The sequence below is a fragment of the Chiloscyllium plagiosum genome, unplaced genomic scaffold, assembly GCF_037043375.1.
Source record: "Chiloscyllium plagiosum isolate Xiang-an unplaced genomic scaffold, Cpla_swu_hap1 HiC_scaffold_1, whole genome shotgun sequence".
Taxonomy (NCBI): Eukaryota; Metazoa; Chordata; class Chondrichthyes; order Orectolobiformes; family Hemiscylliidae; genus Chiloscyllium; species Chiloscyllium plagiosum.
This window is the reverse complement of record NW_028270139.1, coordinates 113,182,085-113,204,093: the sequence shown is the minus strand read 5'-3', so window position 1 is coordinate 113,204,093 and position 22,009 is coordinate 113,182,085. Positions and strand designations below refer to the sequence as shown.

Here is a 22,009-nt window from a genome sequence, read left to right as displayed (position 1 = left end):
GTGAAGTGGTTCACTTTGGAAGATTGAATTTGAATGCAGATTACAGGGTTAAAGGCAGAATTTTTGACAGTGTGGAGGAACAAAGGAATCTTGGGTTCCATGCCCATAGATCCCTCAAAGTTGCTACCCAGGTTGATAGGGTTGTTAAGAAGGCATATAGTGTGTTGGCTTTCATTAGCAGGGGCATTAAGTTTAAGAGCCGCAAGTTTTTGCTGCAGCTCTATAGAGTCCTGGTTAGACCGCATCTGGAATATTGCATTGAATTCTGGTTTCCTCATTATAGGAAAGATGTGGAAGCTTTACAGAGGCTGCAGAAGAGATTTACCAGGCTGCTGCCTGGACTGGAGGGTATGTCTTATGAAGAAAGGTTGAGGGAGTGAAGAAAGGTGAGAGGTGACATGATAGAGGTCTATAAAATGTTAAAAGGCATAGAGTGGATAGACAGATTTTTTTCCCATGGCAGAAACGTCTATCATGACTGGGTATAATTTTAAGGTAATTGCACAAAGGTTTGGGGAGATGTCAGAGGTAGGTTCTTTATGCTGAGAATGGTGGGTGCGTGGATTGCACTGCCAGCAGTGGTAGTAGATCCATTAGGGACATTTAAGTAACTCTTGGACAGGCATATAGAAGTTAGTACAATGAAGAGTATGTAGGTTAGTCTGATCTTAGAATAGGATAAAAGTCTGGCACAAGATTGAGGGCAGAATGGCCTGTACTGTGCTGTACTGTTCTATGTTCTAGACAATGATAAACTGTGGATCTGGAATGGACATTGGGGATAGAATAGTGCTGACTCAGAAATTGTTTCTTTGGGATGTAGCCAGGTAAAGTGTGTTGCAAAAAACTGGAAGAACTGCAAATGCTGGAAATCAGAAACAAAACCAGAAATTATTCGAAAAGCTCAGCAGGTCTGGCAGCATCTGGGAAGAGAAATCAGAGTTAACATTTCAGGTCCAGTGACCCTTCTTCAGAAAGTGTGTGGAATGTTGGTTAGACACTGACTAGGGTAAAAGAACAGGATGGCTTGTGCACGGGATTGTCTGCCAGTATTGAAACCCGTGTGGCATTGAGACTGCTGTGCCATTATAATTCTGATAAGGGGCAATGCTAGTATGTCAATGCTTGTCCAGATGCACAATGGTCTTTCAAAGATGGTGCAGACAAGGATGCTAGTGTTTCAGCATATATCTACTGAGAGGGGAATTGCTCTGGAGACAGCACGTGGTAAGGGGAGCAGAAATTGGTGCGAGAGATGGCATGCTGCAGGGAAGTCAATTAATGTATTGAGTTTGGTAAAGTAGGGTGAGTAAACTTGTTAAGTCTTGCAGTGAGAACCCTTACAAAAACAATGCAATTCAGATTTTTTATAATATCCATTCACTGATGTTTAGCATTGCTGGTTGGGCAAGTAGTTATTGTCCATCCCCAGTTGCTCTTCAGCTGGTTGTGTGCTGCCTTCTTGAACCACCACAATATTGATAGTGGGGGATTCAGTGATGGCAATGCCATTGAATGCCAAGGGAGGGAAACACACAAGATTCAGCCATGTGTGTAAGATCCTGTCAATTAAAGTTCCAAGCCATATTACCACACTCTCCCTGTTCTCCTGCTGATCAGTGCCTTTCTAACCAAATAAATGAATATTCACTTTCTCAAGTTTCAGTCTGAGCTAACAATCTCCTGATGACAGGCCTAATTAAATATATTCTAGAAGTATTTATAACTGAAATCCATAAACATTGCTATGTCCACTACTTCAGTTAAAAAAATTCAATCAGGCTAACAGGTATGACATTGCCTTTTTGAAACCATGATCAGCTGAAAACTTTCAAGATATTCAATCACTAAAGATCATAAATTACCATACATATTTGTGTATAGATTGATCTCATGTACAAGTCAATCCCTTATCTTTGGCCCAAAAATCTTGTATTTCCATACATTTCATGTATAAGTGTACCCCAGTTCTGTACAGTTACAGATCAAAATTTATGAGTCAGTTGCCACTCTGCTGCGCTCTGCTCCAGCTTTCCAGTCTGCTTGCTGTATCGCTCCATTCCAGGTCTTCCTGTCTGCCAGCCGTCACACTTCATTCCAGGTTTTCAGAATTACTACAATGGTATGACAGTACAGGGTGACTGGTTTACCATGGCCTGAACATATTACAGGGAAGGTTCCAGAACCCAGGACCAGGGGGCTGGTGGGAAGGTAAATTTCCAATTTTATCTATTTCGTGGATAAATATTCAATAATGGCCATAATTCTTTTTTCCTTTTGTTGTTTATTATTTTATATAGAGATCTAGCTCTTGTTTGTCCATTTTTTGACTCATGCCAAGGATGAATTTCATCCCCTTGAATACAATACCTCAAGTATGAGTCGACTCCTAATTTCACCTTCAAAAAAAGTCTTCAAAATTCTACCTATACATGAGTATATATGGTATTTCCCAACAATGTGTTTTATGATTTGTTATGGGGATTTGGAAGTCATTGACTTGACCACAATTTATTTTCAGTCTCTAATTGCACTCAAGGTGGTGATAGTGACAAAAACAGAAGTTACTGGAAAATCTCAGGAGGTCTGGCAGTATCAGAGTTAACATTTGTGTCCAGTGACCCTTCTTCGGAAGGGTAGCCAGGGAAATGTTGATTTTTATGCAGAAGATAGGGTAGGAAGAGGGGTTAAGGAGTAAATGATAGGTGGAGAGAGCCCAAAGAGAGAGAACAGTTGGACAGAAAAAGGAGTGGATAACAGTCAGAGTAGGAGAATGAATGGCTGCTAAAGGGAATTATCAGTGGCTAATAATGGATAGTGTACAATAGCAGTTGAGAGTGAGTTGTTGGAAAAGCACAGGTCAGGCAGCATCTGAGGAGCAGGAGAATTGATGTTTCGGGGCAGAGTCCTTCATCAAGAATGAGGACTATGTGAATAACAAGGCCCGGGATGTGGGGCTGGGTTAAGAACATGGGAGAAGGTGCCTCCAACCCTAAAATTGTTGAACTCAGTATTGAGTCCAGAAGGCAACAGAGATCCCCCCCCCCCCCCCAACCGAAGTGGAAAATTAGTGGCTGTTCTTCCAGGTTGCACTGAGTTTTGCTGGAGCACTGCAGGAAGCTTGAGGCAGAGATGTTGACCAGGGAAGAAGGTGGTGTGTTGAAATGGCAGGTCACTAAAGGCTCAGTCTTTTTTGTGGACAGAGTATCGGTCTTCTATGAAGTGGTCACCCAGTGTACACTTCATTCCCCCAAAATAGAGAAAACCACATTGTGAGCTGCGAAGGTAATAGAATATATTGAGTCAGTGAAGTGGAAGTAAAGTGATGCTTCATCTGGAAAGTTTGTTTGGGCTCTTGGATACTGAGGAGGGTGGAGATAAATTGGCAGGTATTACACTTGCTGCTGTTACAGGGGAAGGTGCCATGGAGCTGTGGGAGGAATGTTAGCAATAAAGGAGGAGTGGACCAAGGTATCTGGGAGAGGACGGTCCTTGTGGAAGGCTGACAAGGGAGGGGAGGGGAATATGAGTCTGATGGTGGCATCCCACTGGAGGTAGTGGACATTGTGGCTAATGATCCTTTGGATGTAAATGCTGGTGGGATGATAGGTGAGGACAGGCAGGACTCTATCGCTGTTGTAGGTGGGAAGACAGGGGGTGAGAATTGAAGTGCGGGAGATGGGTTATGCCCAGCTGAGGGCCTTGTTAACTACAGTGCTGAGAAATTCTTGGTTGATGAAGAAGGTGGACATTTTGAAGGCCTCCTGGTCGAAGTTGACTTCACTGCAACAAATGCGATAGAGATGGAGAAACTGGGAGAATGGAATAGAATCTTTACAGGAAGCGGGGTGTGAGGATACATAGTCAAGATAACGGAGTTTGTAGTAAATATTGGTGGCCAGCCTATCCCCAGAAATAGAAACAGATGTCAAGGAAGGGAAGGGGAGAGCCGGAGATGGACCAGGTGAAGGGGAGAGCCAGTTGGAAATTAGAAGTGAAGTTTATAACCTTTTCCACTTCCAGATGAGAAAGGGAAGCAGCACCGATGATATCATCAATACACTGGAGAAAGAGTTGTGGATCAGTGGTGGAATAAGACTGTAACAAGGAATGTTCCATGTACCCCATAAAGAGACAAGCATAACTAGGCTCCATTTAGGTTCCCATGGCCATCCCAAGGTGGTGGTGAGCTGCCTTCTTGAAAGACCACAGCCTATGGAGGCTAGTGATGTCCACAGTGCTGCTAAGAAGGGAATTCCAGGATTTTGAACGAGAGACAGTGAAGGAACAGTGATGTACTGTCAAGTTTGGAAAGTGAGTACTTGAAGGAGAACTTGTAGTTTGTGCTGCCATGCATCTGCTGAACTTGCTAAACTAACTAGTCCATGATTGCTAAGTTTTTCTCTCGCCTTTCGAAAATAGCTGAGTGGCAAGTACAATTTACCAAGCTAAATGAATAATTCCAGATTGGAAAAAATAATCTAACTTTCAAAATAAAATTAGATCAGTATCTGAAGAGAAAATTGGTGAGAATTTGCCTCCTCCTGATGCAGCAATGCTTATGTCATGTAGCATAAGAAATTGGGCATGAACATTCTAGTATTAAAGAATCCAACACTTATTACGACTAAATACTATGTACAAACATTACGTTCCTCAGGCACACATGCCTGGGCTAATATTAAGTTGGTATGTTATAACAGAGCACCATGCTTCCAGTGGGGTGCCATGCTTTCCATATTCAAGATGGAATATGAAACCTTTTAAGCCCTCAAGTCACATGCTATGTTATGGTAATTATTTCATGAGAATGTCTCTTAAAGGCACACTGACATATTGATCATGAGAACATAACAGAAATATTTGCAGAACAAGGAAAAGACCACAAAAGTGGCAAGAGATAAACTGATCTTAGATTAGAGTGGTGCTGATCTTACAAACAGCCAGCATAGACACGCGGTGCTGAATGCATTCTTGTGTGCCAGAGCCAGGAGATTACACTGGGGCATCTCTAATTTTCTTACCCTTTGTTTTTAAAATATTCCTTTGTGGCGCATTAGATTTTTCATTGATATAAACCATCTAGTACAGCACAGCATTGCTGTATTTGTGTAAATTTAATTCAATAAACATACATCTTTGAAGGTTGTTTTATTGTAACGTGCCAACTACCACATTTTGTATTTTTATATTTATACTTCAGTCCAATGATAGTTTACTTTAATTAAATTCTTAAACTGAAAGATTTTGGGTTCAATTCTATTAGGTTGAGGTTGTCTAATCTGTGTAAAACAAGTGACTACACAAACCGGAACTGTTCTGAAGAAGAGTCATTGGACCCAAAATGCTAACTCTGATTTCTCTCCACAGATGCTGCCAGACCTGCTTAAATTTCCCAGCAAATTTCTGTTTGTGTTTCTGATTTCCAGCACCCACAGATCTCTTTTTTAAAAACAGGTGACTAATATTGTGTTATTGGTCTGTATCTGTTCAAACCCAGATTATTCTTTCTTTTTGAAACAAAACAAAAGTAAATCCATAGTTATGCATAATTGGAGAGTCGATGTCCAGTTGTAAACATTCGCACACTTGGCAACATAGGTCCTAGCACTCGAGAAATAATGATTTGTGAATATTAAATAGGAAGTCTGATGTAAAGCAAGACAAATTAAATTCAGTTTGGAAAAAATACTTAATAAAGAGTAGTCTGAAACTAAAATAAAAATTAAATCCAGAAAGTGCCAAATGTCTAGAATGCAGCCTCTGATAAAGCTTAGTTACCATGGCTACGCTTAACACACGTGTTATCAATCTCTCAATCCTAGGTACAGCAATTTAAGCCATTTCTGAAAAAATACATTTTATTAAAGCTTTTATCTTGCACTCATCAGGACAATTCACAAGAATACTGAAGTAAAGGAAAAAAACATTTATACTGTGGGAGAAGAGCATGCTGGTTGAATGGAAAGGGGACTATGATTAAAAGAGGCGAAAGTGTGGACTGCAGATGCTGGAGATCAGAGTCTAGATTAGAGTGGTGTTGGAAAAGCACAGCAGGTCAGGCAGCATCTGAGGAGCAGGAAAATCGACATTTCAGGCAAAAGCCCTTCATCAGGAATCCCTGAAGGGCTTTTGCCCGAAATATCGATTTTCCTGCTCCTCGGATGCTGCCTGACCTGCTGTGCTTTTCCAACACCACTCTAATATAGACTATGATTAGAAGAGGCAATGCCATGGAGAATACACCAGTTAGATGATGTATACTTTCAATCTTGGAATCACTAGTACAGTTAGTTATTTTCCACTTCTGTCCTCTGTAGCAACAGGGGTGCAGTATTGTATTCGGAAAGATGTTATCTAGTATATTTGATTTTCATTAACTGAGGCACAGACTGAGTTATAACATTATATGACCAGAGTTCCATCACACACCCATTTCAGATTACCACTAAGGAATGGAAATTTTCAAGTTTTTTTCCCTGCGTGCTCAATTTGGGAAGTAAAATATTGCTTCTATTTCAAGACTGATTAACATTGTAAAGGCCACTTCACACAATATACTAGAAATAAAATGAGAATAATTTAAAAGTACACCCAATTAAAAAGAGCAAAATTTTATATGGAAAGCCATTTTGTATTTGCATTTATATTAGTGACAAATGTTGATTACATCAAATCATTCTATACATATTCAGAAAGTACAGACAATATTTTGATGTCCATATGCAATCTGATGAAAGTGATTTAAATACTTAGAGTTGTATTGAACTCGTTATGGGATAATATTAGATAGGAGGGTTATTACAATGTCTGGTAACACTTCAGAATGCTTTATTAGAAGACAATAACGCTTTTAAGGAAAATGAAAACAACACATTTTTTTCTTCCCACTGGTAGTTCAAATAGCCAAAACACCACTCACAGAATAAGGTATTACACCTACAAAAATATGCAAGTTGCTCTATCTACCTCTCTAAAATAAATTTAGTACACATTAATAAAACACTTTAAAAATCTAGCATTCAATGCCATACTTTGCTTTCAGATACAATGTTGCTAATAGATATACAGAACATATATGTCACTCATGATAACAAATCATGAATTTGTTAAAATCTTACCTTATAAATGACACTGTGGTCCCAACTATGGAAACATTAAAGTCCAGAGAAATGCGCAGATTGCAACAAGGTGAGCCTTTTCCGGTTCTTATTTGGAATGAATATTTTGTTACAGTCATTGATCAGTTACTATTCAGATTCACTGGGATAACCACTACATTCAGGACCTTTTGAGAAACACAGATATTCAAGAAGCAAACCACAATTGATTAACTGTTGTGCTGCAACATACATATCAGGTATTTTGTTATTCAAAGGGCAAAATTTAAGAGCACTAAGTGATAGCTTATTAACCACTATTGCCTGAGTCAGATGGTCATGTATTCAAGCTCCATTTCTGGAACATGAGCATTTGATCTCGCAGACACTCTGTTGCAAAATTGTCAAGAATGCAATTTAGTGGATGTAATGTTAAACCAATCTGCTTTAAAGGTGGACATAAAAGTACACGAGGTGATAATTTCCCAGAATCCTTCAAATAATATTTCTAAAGAAAATTAAATAGTCAGTTATCTCACTGTACCTTGGGGACTTTGAGTAAAATGTGGTTGCAACATTTGCCAATGCTACAAGTGGCTAAATGTGAAACCAACTCACTGGCTGTAAAGTATACCTCAGTGACACAAAAGACATCAAATAAATCCAAGTTTTCATTTCCTTCTTTTAATGTCATCCAACATTGCATGAATTGAATTTTAAACAGTACTGCGGCCAGAGAAACCAAATAGAGCAATCTCTCTTAAGTACACATTTTATTCTGGACTGAAACTGTGTTGTTGCTGTTCATCATTGTCACATTCATGTTGTATGAAATTAATCATTATATTCAAAGCCAATGTCAGTAAACAAAAATATTTAATATAGTAACTTATAACTGTTGAAATAAAGATACTTTTGAATAGTGACATTTAAATTAATGTTCTATACACTGTACAATCTTAAAACATTTACCATTATTAAATTCACATATTAACTAATGCAAGAATGCATGTGGGGTCAGTTGGCCTGCAATAACATAACAATTACATTCAATTTATCTTAATTTGGCTGATAAACATTCAATCACAGCCCCATCTTTTGTCATCATTTACTTACTCTCAGTGGCTGATATCCTGACTTCTGGTCAGCTGCTCAGCATTGGTATAGGCCTGTGTTAAAAATGGTCCTCATACTACTATATACTAGTTATCCTTAAAATACCATTTCATTTTAAATATTCATCTTTCTCAGTATGAGATAAATGAGGTATTTGATACTTAAACTTCTCTTGGGAACATAGGTAAACATATTTACTGCTTTAAAGATAGATACCAATTTTTGAGTTGAGTCATGCAGGTTTTTAACCTGCATAACTCAATAATTCCAACATTGCATAAATAAACTGATAAACTAATTTTGAGCAATCAAATCAGCAGGGTTAAAACTTCATCTTTCAACTCCAGCCCAAACGATGTGATCTCTATTGCTGTAAACAAGCAAATTGTAAAATCAATGTGGGGAGCTTTTTCCACATAATTCCTAGTTCCCAATAGCCCAAAAACAAGACTACTCTTAATTAATGCCTTCTCAGAAGCCAAAGGATGACTTGTGCTCGATTAAAGATCGCAGGTCAAAGTAGTTCAATGAAGAAACAGCTGAGGCATATTTCTGAAACAGTATCAGAAGGTGTATTTAATTGAGTTATAATGACTGGAGGTGCACAAATAAGAAAAGTGTACTGTCCACATCTTTAACTCAGACTGAGGAACAAAAATTATTTTAAAAATAAACTAGTTTTAGATAACCACTATTATTTTGGTTATGGACTCTGTATCTTGTTAGTTGTAAAAATGATATGCAGAATTATGTTTCAACAATGGTTTATGCTTGGACATTCCACAATGCCTTCATATCTTCAAACATTAACTCAGGAAAAAAAAAGAGCACCCTGTCACAAACCACAATTCTACACCACATAGTCGCCGTCTACAGAACTGTAGCAGTATATGAAGAGAGAGTACACTTAATTGACTGCAGTTTCAGATTTTATAACAATTTTAAAACAAAACTGTTTGACACTATCGAACCTGAGTGATATTCAGCAGTAACTCACATCTCAATAATAACTTGCCAGATGATTTCTCAGTGTTTTTGCAATAAGTTGATTGCCATTACGTATATTCTTGATATGAGTATTATAGGTAGCGAGTGTGATAAATACACTTTCAGTAAATATAAAAAAAAACCAACAGAAAGGTTAGTTAAGGCAATTCATTTTTTTAAAGCTTCAAAAATAATATGTCACAGGAAGATTGCTGGAAATATACTGTAGTTATCAGTTTTAATGAATTCCATACATAGCTTGCTAATCACTTTACATTTTCTATTAACCCATCAAAGCACACTTTGCCACAATGCTCCAAAGCATTAAAGGTTAAAGAGGGACTTTTGGATGCTGCACACCAATTGGACACTAAAGCATTCTTCGATACTCCACAGTTTTGTTAAAAGAATTAAAAAATCATAATGGTTAACTCATGTCAGTGAGAATGTTCAACCCCACCCCTTCTTAAATAAAGAAAACATCCTCTAACATTCTGCTTTCTTCAAGTTCTTCATCTGAATCCCCACTGTCTGTTGGAGCTGTTCCAGTCTTAGCAAGATTTTGATGTTTTCTGCTTTGCATTGCGCTGCTTTTCCTTGGTTTTCTGTTTCCTTCCTTGATGTGCAAATTATGTTTTTGTAAGCAAATTGGACTCAATGCATCCACCAAATGAACAAGGGAGGCTTCATTGCTAAAAGGTGTTGGAAGAAATGAAAAAAAAGTGTTAAATTTGAGTATTTGAGATTCTTTTCAGAAAAATATGCATAATAAAAGAAACACAACATATTTTGCTCCCTAATGGGAGCTCTTTCATAAATATTCAAAGCACATAACTCAAGATCACATGACTTATGATAAAGTAACCATGATAATAAACTGCCAATGTTATGATGCTTCATTTATTCCCAGGAATCTATTTCATGTAGATGTCAGTGTGTAAATCAATCTTTGAAGCCTGAAAATCTATGTAAAAATAGGGATAAATTAACAGGCTTAATATGGAAGTGGATTGCCAGTATGGGTGTAGGTGGTCACTATCTCTGCTGTTTGCCACATAAATTATGCTCTGTGTGGTGGTGATGTTAAACTCCAACGTATCTTTACAACACAGCCCACAACTCCAGTCTCCCCACTATTCTTGACCCACTCAAATTTGCTTACAGGACCAACAGATCCACATCAGATGCCATATCACTTGCTCTTCACTCCTCCCTAGAACATCTTGACACCACGAACAGCTATGTAAGAATCCTACTCATTGACTACAGTTCAGCCTTCAACACTAATATCCCCTTGAGACCGATTCCTAAACTTAGTGATCTCGGACTAAGCCCCACTCTCTGCAACTGGATCCTCAGATTCCTGACCCACGGCCATAATCAATGAAGATTGGGAACAATATTTCATCCTCAGTAATGCTCAATCAACACTGGAACCCCCCAGGGGTGCGTACTCAGCCCCCTACTGTACTCACTGTATACCCATGACTGTGTTGCCAAATACCAGACTAATGCCATTTACAAGTTCGCTGATGACACCACCACAGTCGGTCAAATGTCCGCAGGCAATGAAACAGACTACAGGCGAGAGGTGGAAGACATGGAAAAATGGTGCACTGAGAACAACCTAACTCAAAACCAAGGAACTCATTATTGACTTTCGACGGGATGTTACGCATGCCCCCCTACACATTAACAGCACAGAAGTGGAACGAGTGGAGAGTGTCAAGCTGTTGGGAGTGGTCATCGATAACAAGCTTTCTCGGACTCTTCACGTGGACACACTGGTTACAAATGCCCAAAAACATCTCTTCTTCCTCAGGCAACTGAGAAAATTTGGCATGAGGGCGAATACCCTTGCTAATTTTTACAGGTGCACCATCGAGAGCATTCTGTCTGGATGTATCACTAACTGGTATGGCAACTGTACCATTCAAGATCGGAAACGGTTACAGGAAGTGGTGAACTCAGCCTAGACAATCACAAAGGCCAACCTCCCATCAGTAGAGTCCATCTACCAAGCCCACTGTCAAGGAAAGGCCGCCAGCATTCTCAAAGATCCATCCCACCCTGGCAATGCGTTTCTACAACCTCTACCATCGGGAAGAAGGTACAGAAGCCTGAACACACACACCAGCCGGTTTCCAAAACAGTTTCCACCCTACTGTTGTTCGAATACTGTATGGACCCTCAAATGCTTAGCATTCGCCTGTACCTGTGTTTTTGTTTTTGCCGCTGTTTACCTAATATTTACTTATCTATGCTACTTAACTATGTGATCTGCCTGTATTGCTCACAAGACAAAGCTTTTCACTGAGCCTCGGTACATGTGACAATAAATTCAATTCAATTCAATATAATATTGTCTTTTTGATCATGTACACACAGATATAAATTACTAATAATCAAGGTATCCAGTAGTGGATTGAACAATTGAAACTGATTACTAACACAAGCATCATATTTCACTGTTGAAAAGGGGTAGGGGGAAAGGTAGTCCATTTATATGCTGAGTACATGCATAAGCATGATTTCTGAAGCCAAAATTTGGGATAGCCTTATACATTGGAATTGATAGTAAATATTTTCTGGAATTAAGTATGCACTTCAGAAAATGAAATTAGAATGTCTGACAGGTACAGCCTTTTAGTTTAACAACTATCATATAGAGTCATAAACATGTACACCACTGAAAACAGACTCTTCAGTCCAACTTATCCATGCTAATCAGATATCCCAACCCAATCTAGTCCCACCTGCCAGCACCAGGCCCATATCCCTCCAAACCCTTCCTATTCATACACCCATACTCACCAACCTCTGCGTGAAAACGTTGTCACTGAGGCAATTTTTATATCTTTCCCCTCTCACCCTAAACCTATGCCCTCTAGATCTGGACTCCCCCAGCCCAGGGAAAATACTTTGCCTATTTATCTTATCCCTGCCTCTCAATTTTGTAAACCTCTATAAGGTCACCTCTCAGCCTCCTTCACTCCAGAGAAAACAGCCCCAGCCTGTCCCTATAGCTCAAATCCTCTAACCCTGGCAATATCCTTGTAAATCTTTTCTGAACCCTTTCAAGTTTCACAACATCCTCACAATAGGAAGACCAGAATTACACGCAATATTCCAAAAGTGGCCTAACCAATGTCCTGTACAGCTGCAACATGACCTCCCAACTCCTGGAAAAGAAAGCATACCAAACGCCTTCTTCACTATCCTAACTACCCGCAACTCCACTTTCAAGGAGCTATGAACTTGCACTCCAAGGTCTCTATGTTCAGCAACACTCCCTAGGACCTTATCATTAAGTGTATAAGTCTTGCTAAGATTTGCTTTTCCAAAATGCAGCACCGCACATTTATTTAAATTAAACTCCATCTGCCACTCCTCACTCCCATCTGATCAAGATTCCATTGTAATCCGAGGTAACCTTCTTCGCTGTCCATTTCACCTCCAATTTTGGTGTCATCTGCAAACTATCTTTACCTCTTACGTTGCCATTCAAATCATTTACTTAAAAATGATGAAAAATAGTGGTCCCAGTACCAATCCTTGTGGCACTCTGTTGGTCACAGGCCTCCAGGCTGAAAAACAACCCTCCACCACCACCCTCTGTCTTCTACCTTTGAGACAGTATTGTATCCAAATGGATAGTTCTCCCTGTTTTCTATGAGATCTAACCTTGCTAAGCAGTTTCCCATGGGGAACATTGTCAAATGCCTTACTGAAGTCCATATAGATCACATCTACCGCTCTGCCCTCATCAATCCTCTTTGTTACTTCTTCAAAAAACTCAATCAAGTTTGTGAGACATGATTTCCTATGCACAAAGCCATGTTGATTATCCCTAAGCAGTCCTTGCCTTACCAAATACATGTACATCCTGCCCCTCAGGATTCTCTCCAATAACTTGCCCACCACTGATGTCAGGCTCACTGGTCTATAGTTCCCTGGCTTGTCCTTACCACCTTTCTTAAATAGTGGCATCACGTTAGCCAACCTCCAGTCTTCAGGCACCTCACATGTGACTATCGATGATACAAATATCTTAGCAAGAGGCCCAGCAATCACTTCCCTAGCTCCCCACAGAGTTTGAGGGTACACCTGATCAAGTTCTGGGGACTTATCCACCTTTATGTGTTTCAAATCATCCAGCACTTCCTCCTCTGTAATATGGACATTTTTCAAGATGTCCTCATCTATTTCCCTTCATTCTATATCTTCCATGTCCTTTTCCACAGTAAACACTGACGCAAAATACTCGTTTAGTATCTTCCCCATCTCCTGCGGCTCCACACACAAAGGCCACCTTGCTGATCTTTGAAGGGCTCTAGTTGTCATTAATGTATTTGTAAAAACCCTTTGGAATCTCCTTAATTCTATTTGCCAAAGGGATATCCTGTCCCCTTTTTGCCCATCTGATTTCCCTCTTAAGTATGCTCCAACTGCCTTTGTACTCTTCTAAGGATTCACTTGATCTATCCTTCTATACCTGACATATGCTTCCTTCTTTTTCTTAACCAAACCTCAATTTCTTTCATCATCCAGCATTCTCCATACCTACCAGCCTTTCCTTTCACCCTAACAGGAATATACTCACTCTGGACTCTTGTTATCTCAGTTCTTACAGCTTCCCATTTTCCAGCCGTCCCTTTACAAGCAAACATCTGACCCCAGACTGTCAAAATTGGCCTTCCTCCAATTTTGAACTTCAACTTTTAGATCTGGTCTATCCTTTTTTCCATCACTATCTAAAAACTAATAGAATTATGATTTTGGTGGCCCCAAAGTGCTCCCCCACTGACACCTCAGTTACCACTGATCCAGAATCTGGTTTCCAGCATCTGCAGTCATTGTTTTTACCTCAGTCACCTGCCCTGCCTTATGTTCCAAGAGTAGGTCAAGTTTTGCACCTTCTCTAGTAGGGACATCCACATACTGAATCAGAAAATTGTCTTGTACACACTTAACAAATTCTTCTCCATCTAAACCCTTAACACTACGGCAGTCCCAGTCTATGTTTGGAATGTTAAAATCCCCTACCATAACCACCCTATTATTCTTACAGATAACTGAGATCTCCTTACAAATTTGTTTCTCAATTGCCTGCTGACTATTAGGTCATCTATAATATAATCCTAATAAGGTGAGCATCCCTTTCTTATTTCTCAGTTCCACCCAAATAACTTCCCTGGATCTATTTCGGGAATATCCTCCCTCAGTACAGCTGTAATGCTATCCCTTATCAAAAACACCACTTCCCCTTCCCTATGCCTTCCTTTCAGTCCTTCCTGCAGCATTCGTATCCTGGAACATTAAGCTGCCAGTCCTGTCCATCCCTGAGCCATGTTTGTGTAATTGCTATGATATCCCAGTCCCACGTTCCTAACCATGTCCTGAGTTCATCTGCCTTCCCTGTTGGGCCTCTTGCATTGAAATAAATGCAGTGTAATTTATCAGTCCGACCTTGTTCTCTGCTTTGTCCCTGCCTGCCCTTACTGTTTGACTCGCCTTTGTTCTCAACTGTTCCAGTCTCAGATTGAATTCTTTCCTCACTATCTCCCTGGGTCCCATCCCGCCTACCTTACTAATTTAATTCCTCCCGAGCAGTTCTAGCAAATCTCCCTGCCAGTATATTAGTCCCCTTCCAATTTAGGTGCAATCCGTCCTTCTTGTACAGTTCACTTCTACCTCAAAAGAGGTTCCAATGATTCAAAAATGTGAATCCTTCTCCTGTACACCAGCTCTTCAGCCATGCATTCATCTGCTCTATCCTCCTATTCCTGCCCTCACTAGCTCGTAGCACCGGGAGTAATCCAGATATTACTACCCTTGAGGACCTCCTTTTTAAATTCCTGCCAACTCTCTGGAATCTCAACCTTTTCCCTTCCTATGTCATTGGTTCTAATGTGTACAATGACCTCTTGCTGGCCCCTCTCTCCCTTGAGAGCATTCTGCACCCTGTCTGAGACATCCTTGATCCAAGCACAAGGGAAGCAACACACCATTCTGATTTTTCACTGCTGGCCACAGAAACGTCTGTCTGTACCTTGGACGAGAGAGTCCCCGAACACAATTGATCACTTGGAACCCGACATACCTCTCAATACCAGAAACATGGCTGTTCGTGCTACATTCCCCTGAGAATCCATCACCCCCTACATTTTCCAAATCAGCATACTTGTTTGAAATGCGGATAGCCACAGATGTCTCCTGCACTACTCTTACCTTTCCTGGAGTTAACCCATCTATGTGACTGTATCTGAGACTTTCCCCCCTTCCCAGAATGGCCTACACCTGCACCTATTGTCTATTGCCATCCATCACATCTCCTTGCTCTTATAAATTCCTCATTACCTCTAACTGCATCTCCAACTGATCCATTCGATCTGACAGGATTCGCAACCAATGGCATTTATTGTAGCTATAATCCTCAGCAACCTATAAACTCTCCCTAAACACTCACATCCGACAAGAAGAGCATGTCACTCTACTAAGGGCCATTTTTGCATCTTTCAGTCTACAGACCCAGAAAATAGCATGGTCTTATTCCTCTACAAAACACTGCTCCAGGTTAAATTAATACTTATGGCTTATATTTTAAGTTTAATCAAGAGACATAGCTCAATAACACATATAATCTCCTTATAATTAATTTAATCAATTGATGCATTCTGTCTTTTTAGAGTCATAGAGTTATACAAAACAGACTCTTTGGTCCAACTCATCCATGCCTACCAGATGCCCTAAATTAATCTTGACCTATTTGCTGTTTTCTTCAATCATATTCATTCACACTTCTGAACCTCGCTCCATAAGACACTGGACACAAGAATCTCTTCTATCTTTTGGATCACATCAACAAAGCTCCCAGCACAGTGAAATATGTAGCTGACATTTTGTTTCCCTCTCACAAAAACATTACTTCCACCTGTTTTTACATATTCATAAGCAATTTGAGACTCCATTTCAAGACAGATCACTACGAAAACAGCAATCTTTAAACATCTTCTATAAATGAATATGAAATTGCAGTGCATATGTTATGGTGCTATAATGCCTAATGCACGGTTGTTCTATTCACAAAGGAGACCTGTATAACTGACTTTCGAACGACACTCACACCTTGCAATGCCTCATTCATGAAAGAGACTATGCATTTTAATATTAATCTGTGGTAGTAGATTCTTTACTTGGCAAAAAAGAAGTGCAACACTATATATTAGTATTAAGACTTAAATGTTAATATCAACTGATTTCACCAATATTAGTGTTCTATGCATTAAAAATGCTAAATAACCTCTGTCAAAAGAGAAATTAAGGTCATATCTCAGAGTAGACAAGGTTAATTTCATTAATTTTTTTCACAAGACTTACACAATTTCACAAAAACAGCTGTTCTACTTTTAGACAGTAATTGTTCATTATAATAGATTTTTTTTAATGGATCAAAAAAATTAGTTTAAGAAAATAATGGCAGTCATCGTTTGTTATACAGAAACTACAGATGACAACTGAGAGCTAATGTTAATGGGTACAATCAATCCAGCAAAAGCACGTAAATCAATGACACTTCTGTCTCTGTTAAGAGAGACTGGGGATTGATATTAAGCACGTGATGTTCCAGGTGGAGTATGCCTATATTAAAATGAGATAGTAGTCAACTGAAATTGAGTGCAGATGTTGTATAAAATATTTATTTCATACCCTGGAGCAGGAGGTAAAATAAATTGCAGTAAATAGGATTTAATTCTGCATATTACCTCATATGGCACGGTACACCAAAACTGCTCAGCTTAAAGCATTAAGACAGCACCTTCATTCAGCAGTCTGTGCGAGAAGTTTCCTTGTTACATAGATATTATACTTTGAATGAAAAACACATTGTACTCACAAATGTTTTGGCTCTCATGAGAACAGGTAACATAATAGTCATTACTGGACCAGTAATGGAGATCTGGACTAATGATCTGGAGGCAGGAGCACAAATCCCACAAGGCAGTTTGGAATTTAAATGCAGTCAATTAAGTAAATCTTAAATAAAAAGCGAGCCTCAGAAAAGATAACAATGAAATTACGAGATATTGCAAAAATGCATCTGAATTAGTTAGATCCTTTAAGAAAGAAAATATGCCAGTCTGGTCATATTTGATTCTAACCCTTCTGCAATATAGTTGAATCTTAACTGTCCTCTGAACTGGTCTAGTGAGACACTTCAATTCAAAAAAGCAACTCACCATGACTATGTTAAGGGCATTAGTGAACTGGCACTACCCAAATCCCATAAATTAAGCAATGCTGAAATGCTTCCTGTAGGATCATGTGAATTCAATTTTATAATTTTAAAAGGGAAATGAAAGAAAATTGACTCTAAGGGAAAATGATTTATACGTAAACACCTTCAGGACAAAGCGTGAGGATATTAAAAAAAGTGATTTAGGCCTCATGCTCAATAATGATCCAGACACTCCAACTGTGGTCTACCTTTGTGCCAGGAAGCCTGAGTTCAATCACACCTGCTCCAGAGGTGTTTAATAACTTCCCTGAATAGGTTGAAGAGAAAATATCTGCACTTTAACATATTCATTGGCATAAAATTAACACAATCAACATGGTTGATAACCATTGACTGGAAACTGAACTGGGTCAGTTACACAAATGCTGTGGTTACAACAGCAGGGAATTTGCCCCACGTTACTCACCTGGCTCCCATTGCCTGTTCACTATCCAAAAATCACAAAGCAGGGATGTGAATAATATATCTGTTTACCCAGATGAATGCAACTTCAATAACACTCAAAAAGCTTTACATCATCCAGTATAAAGCAGCCCACTTGACTGGTACCCAACACACCACAATATCCATCCAGTCCCTTGCTGCTAAAATTGTATTGGGCTTTATTGAGACCACACAAGGAAGATACATTGGAGTTAGAACAGCAAAAGTACACACTGACAGGAGCAGCCAGTACCTGAGAACACCACCACATGCAAGTTCTCCGCCAAGGCACACACCATCCTGACGCAGAACTATACTACCATTCCTTCACTGAGTGAAGATCCTGGATCACTCTCCCTAACAGCACCATGCATCTACCTACACCCCAAGGACTGTAGGGATGGTCACTCATTGCTGGCCTAGCCAGTGAAGCCCATATCCACTTAAAACAAAGACAGATTAGTCACTAGGATGAGAAAGCTGTCTAATAATGAAGTTGACTAAATTAGTTAGTAAGGCAGGTAGCTTGAATTGATACACTTCCTAACACTCAGATCTGCCTTAGTTTAAAGGGCCTTGTTACAGACAATTTAGAGTCTGTAGGGTGCAGTTTAGAGTCACATCAGCCAACCCTGGAAACAGATCTTGGATGGCCACTGGAGTGGGTGATGCCAAGGCAGGCTACTTAAAAAGACTGTCTTCATTATCTGAAAATGTCTCCCAGTGGTTTTAGAAACTGTTATGTCCAATGGCGCAACTGTTTAATCTATTTTAAAAACAAACATTTGAGAATCGAGAAAGCACCAAATACTTGAACAGTCTCTTAAGATGATCAAACTGCGAACTCAGAAACCCCATGAACTTGAGTACTTTTAGCTCTGAAACTCAGTCATAATGACACCAGCTAGAATAAAATCTCTTAGGAAATGTCAACTTTTGAAAGTGAAACAGGTGGTCATCTTTTCTTCTAACACATGCCAGATGGCCTGTCAATCAAAGCAGTCCTTTTTTTCTGAAGGAAAGGGCTTTTCTCAAACTCCAGTCAATGGCTTTCTTTTCCAGTTTAAAGAGCTGGTGATTAATAAATGCCTCATCATATGTGGAATCTTGTGGAGGCGATGGTAGCTCTCTGACTCCCTGGACACATGTTGCTACTTTAGGGAAAGCCCACCAAACCACAGGGCAGTTAGACACTGGAGAGGTCAGCAGCACTTCCTTTACTGGAATTAAGTCTCTAGTTGGCAGATCCTCCCAACCAAGTGCTGCCAGTCATCTTAGGCTCCCAGCTCTTTAGCTTAGCAGTGCCATAAACACCAGAGGTCCTGGACCCAAACACAGTTGAGTCATGGTTGGAGGGGCTTTGGGGGGTGGGTCAACTGATAGTTGGCCTGGCAGCAAGGGCAGGGACTGGCTCTCTGGAGGCTCCTCCTTCTGATGTCAGGTCCCTCAATCAGACACTGAGTGGATATATGAAAAGTGCAGTTAAACCTAAAATAGACTTGATCATACTGAATGACAGAACAGGATCAAGCTGCTGAATGGTCAAATTCTAATCATACTTTTATTCAAATGTTACCATCAGCTGATAGTGGCAGCTACGTGCATCAATTAAAACATGCATGATATGACAATATAAATGTCAGAACTTTAATAGCCGCTCATGGATTTAAAAACAAAATCAGCAATAACTCTTTCTTGAATAAACTGTTTCCTGAGATAAAGGGACAAAGAGCTGAAAGCAATTTACAATCACTGGGGAGAAAGGAGTCGAAACAACGTAAACAATGTTTCCTGGGGAAAAACGAGGTAACAACTGTTTAATAATGAGCTGCCTTGAGATAAATGGGCAATTAAGATTGCCAGAAAAATTTAAGAGGTTAATGGCAGGACATTTTGGACAGACAGCTAACACCAAATGTAAGGAGGAACAGAGAAGCTACTCCTGATAAGAAAGCAAGCTACAGATTCGGTGACTTCAGAAGTGTCATAAATTGTGTCACATCACAAACTTAATAAAATAGACAATTCTAACAGAATTCAACTTACGAGATTCTTCAGCAGCAGAACTGCAGAAAACCACAATGCACAAGGATCAAACCATGGACATCCAGAGATAGATGCTGTTGGTTTAGAGTGATTGGTTCTTAACTAAATTCCACCAGTAATTAGGTAATAGCTAAGTTGGGTTGTGACGCTTACCTTTCTTACTTGACAGGTTTTATTTTGGTTGCAATAAAGCTGTAAGCTTTCTTAATAAGTCTCTGAATTAAACATAACTTGTGGTAATTTACAGACAACTTGACATAGACCCGTCAACACAACTATGAAAAACAATGACTTCTACCAGCTAGAATAACGAGCATCTATATGTTCTTTTTCAAGTTATACACAATCCTGAATCAGAAATACATTACTGTTCCTTAATTGTCACTGGCATGTCCTCCCAAAGAACTGTTCTGAAGAAGGGTCACTGGACATGAAATGTTAACTCTGTTTTCTCCCACAGATACTGCCAGACCTGCCGAGTTTTATCAGTGATTTCTCATTTTGTTGCGGACTTCCAGCATCAACAGTTCTTTGTTTGGGGAAAGAAAAAAAAAACAATATTGTGAGTGTACCTACATCATAAAGACTGCAGCTGCTCACACTGACAGCTTACCAAACCTCCTAAAGGGCAATTATGAATGGGCAACTATTATGAGTCTTGTCAAGAGAGTTCATGTCCCATGAACAAAAAAATATCCTTGCAGCACTTGCATTCCAATCATGACAAGGCATTCTGAACTACTTCCGTTGCATGGGTAGATACATCTATCACCCGAGTTCAGACTGCTTTCACAAAGTGGCTTCTAACGTTACAGTGCTCATTTGATTCCATTTTGTAAAACAAAGCACTTTTAAAATTATTACTATGCTTAAAATAGATGTAGGACACGCTCATCTTTGGATACATAGGCCTTGCAAGTTATTAACCCATTAGGTAGTATGTAAGTTTTCTTTTCAATACAACACCATGTAGGCACAGTAATAAAATATATGTACATATTTCTCACAATAAAATACTTACATTTCTTTGATGTCAACTAAGCTGCAAGACTCATGCCACATTTTTTGTAAAATTTTTGGTTTTCAACCAGCTACAACGCAATTACAAAGCAATGACAAATCTAAATTGTACAGGAGTCTGCAATTTGGCAGACACATCAAAAGTGATAGACTAATACAATTAGAAGTTCGTTTTTCTCAAGCATATAAAAAAGCTTCTTTGATGACTGCTAACAGTTTTAGAGCTCAGTTTTTAGTTCCCACAACTAAAGACCAGTCACAAACTGTAATCTGGCTGAATTCCACAGAAATCCTTCCTAACATTTTATATGGCGGGTGTTTTTTAATTTGTGGAATTTAGGAGTCCATAATCTCCTCTTTCCATCCATGTTAATGTACAAAAAAGTTAAATGCTTTTAGTATACAGGTTAAAAAAAAACCTGAGTCAACAGTACCCTTTACATAGTTTGCCATTCTCAATGTACACTCACCTTTATTTGCCTAAGACTGTCCTCTATTTGCAGAATTAACCCTACAACTGCTATTTATGAAAGCTTTGACCAGATAAACATTCTATTTTCATGGATGGCGATTGGAATCATAATTAGAATAAGCCGACAACTGATCAATAAAGTCTGTCTAAATACCAAATGCCCATTGAGCCACTTTAATCAGTAATTAAATCAGGTAAATAAGTTTAATCCTGAACATTACGTAATCAAATACTTGATACCAATAATCAGATGATTTCAAATTGGCAGCCAAAGCATCCAACTATTTGTAAGTCAGACTTAAGACTGTGTGACTAGCCCACACGCTCTTCTGAGTAAATCCCACAAAGTTCAGAAAGGGCTCGCATCTGACAGCAAGGTCGACATCTCTAGGACCTGAGAGAAAGAGACAGACTGGTGTGCAGTATGAATGTGACTTTGGTTCCAAACATACATGAGAAACACTTACCATGGCACCAGTAAATCTGGTGGCAATTTTATGTTAAAATGTTCATAAATATTACTTAAATAGCCTTGATCAAAAGCTT

General features: G+C 39.3%; 1 protein-coding gene and 1 long non-coding RNA gene across 6 annotated transcripts in view; one reads left to right on the top strand and one right to left on the bottom strand.

Moving 5' to 3' along the window:
- The window catches only part of LOC148152193 (uncharacterized), a 39,034-nt gene extending 28,497 nt beyond the window's left edge, over positions 1-10,537 (top strand). Inside the window, exons 3-4 of the long non-coding RNA XR_015757967.1 lie at positions 5,371-5,457; positions 10,368-10,537. This is a non-coding gene — a long non-coding RNA (uncharacterized LOC148152193). The remainder of the gene's footprint in view (positions 1-5,370; positions 5,458-10,367) is intronic.
- kiaa1328 (KIAA1328 ortholog) overlaps positions 9,413-22,009 on the bottom strand; it is a 173,667-nt gene continuing 161,070 nt past the window's right edge. For all 5 annotated transcript variants that reach the window (XM_043684585.2, XM_043684442.2, XM_087990030.1 and 2 more), the window contains one exon: positions 9,413-9,895. In XM_043684585.2, the coding sequence (XP_043540520.2) occupies positions 9,670-9,895 (226 nt within the window). In that variant the 3' untranslated portion in view covers positions 9,413-9,669. The remainder of the gene's footprint in view (positions 9,896-22,009) is intronic.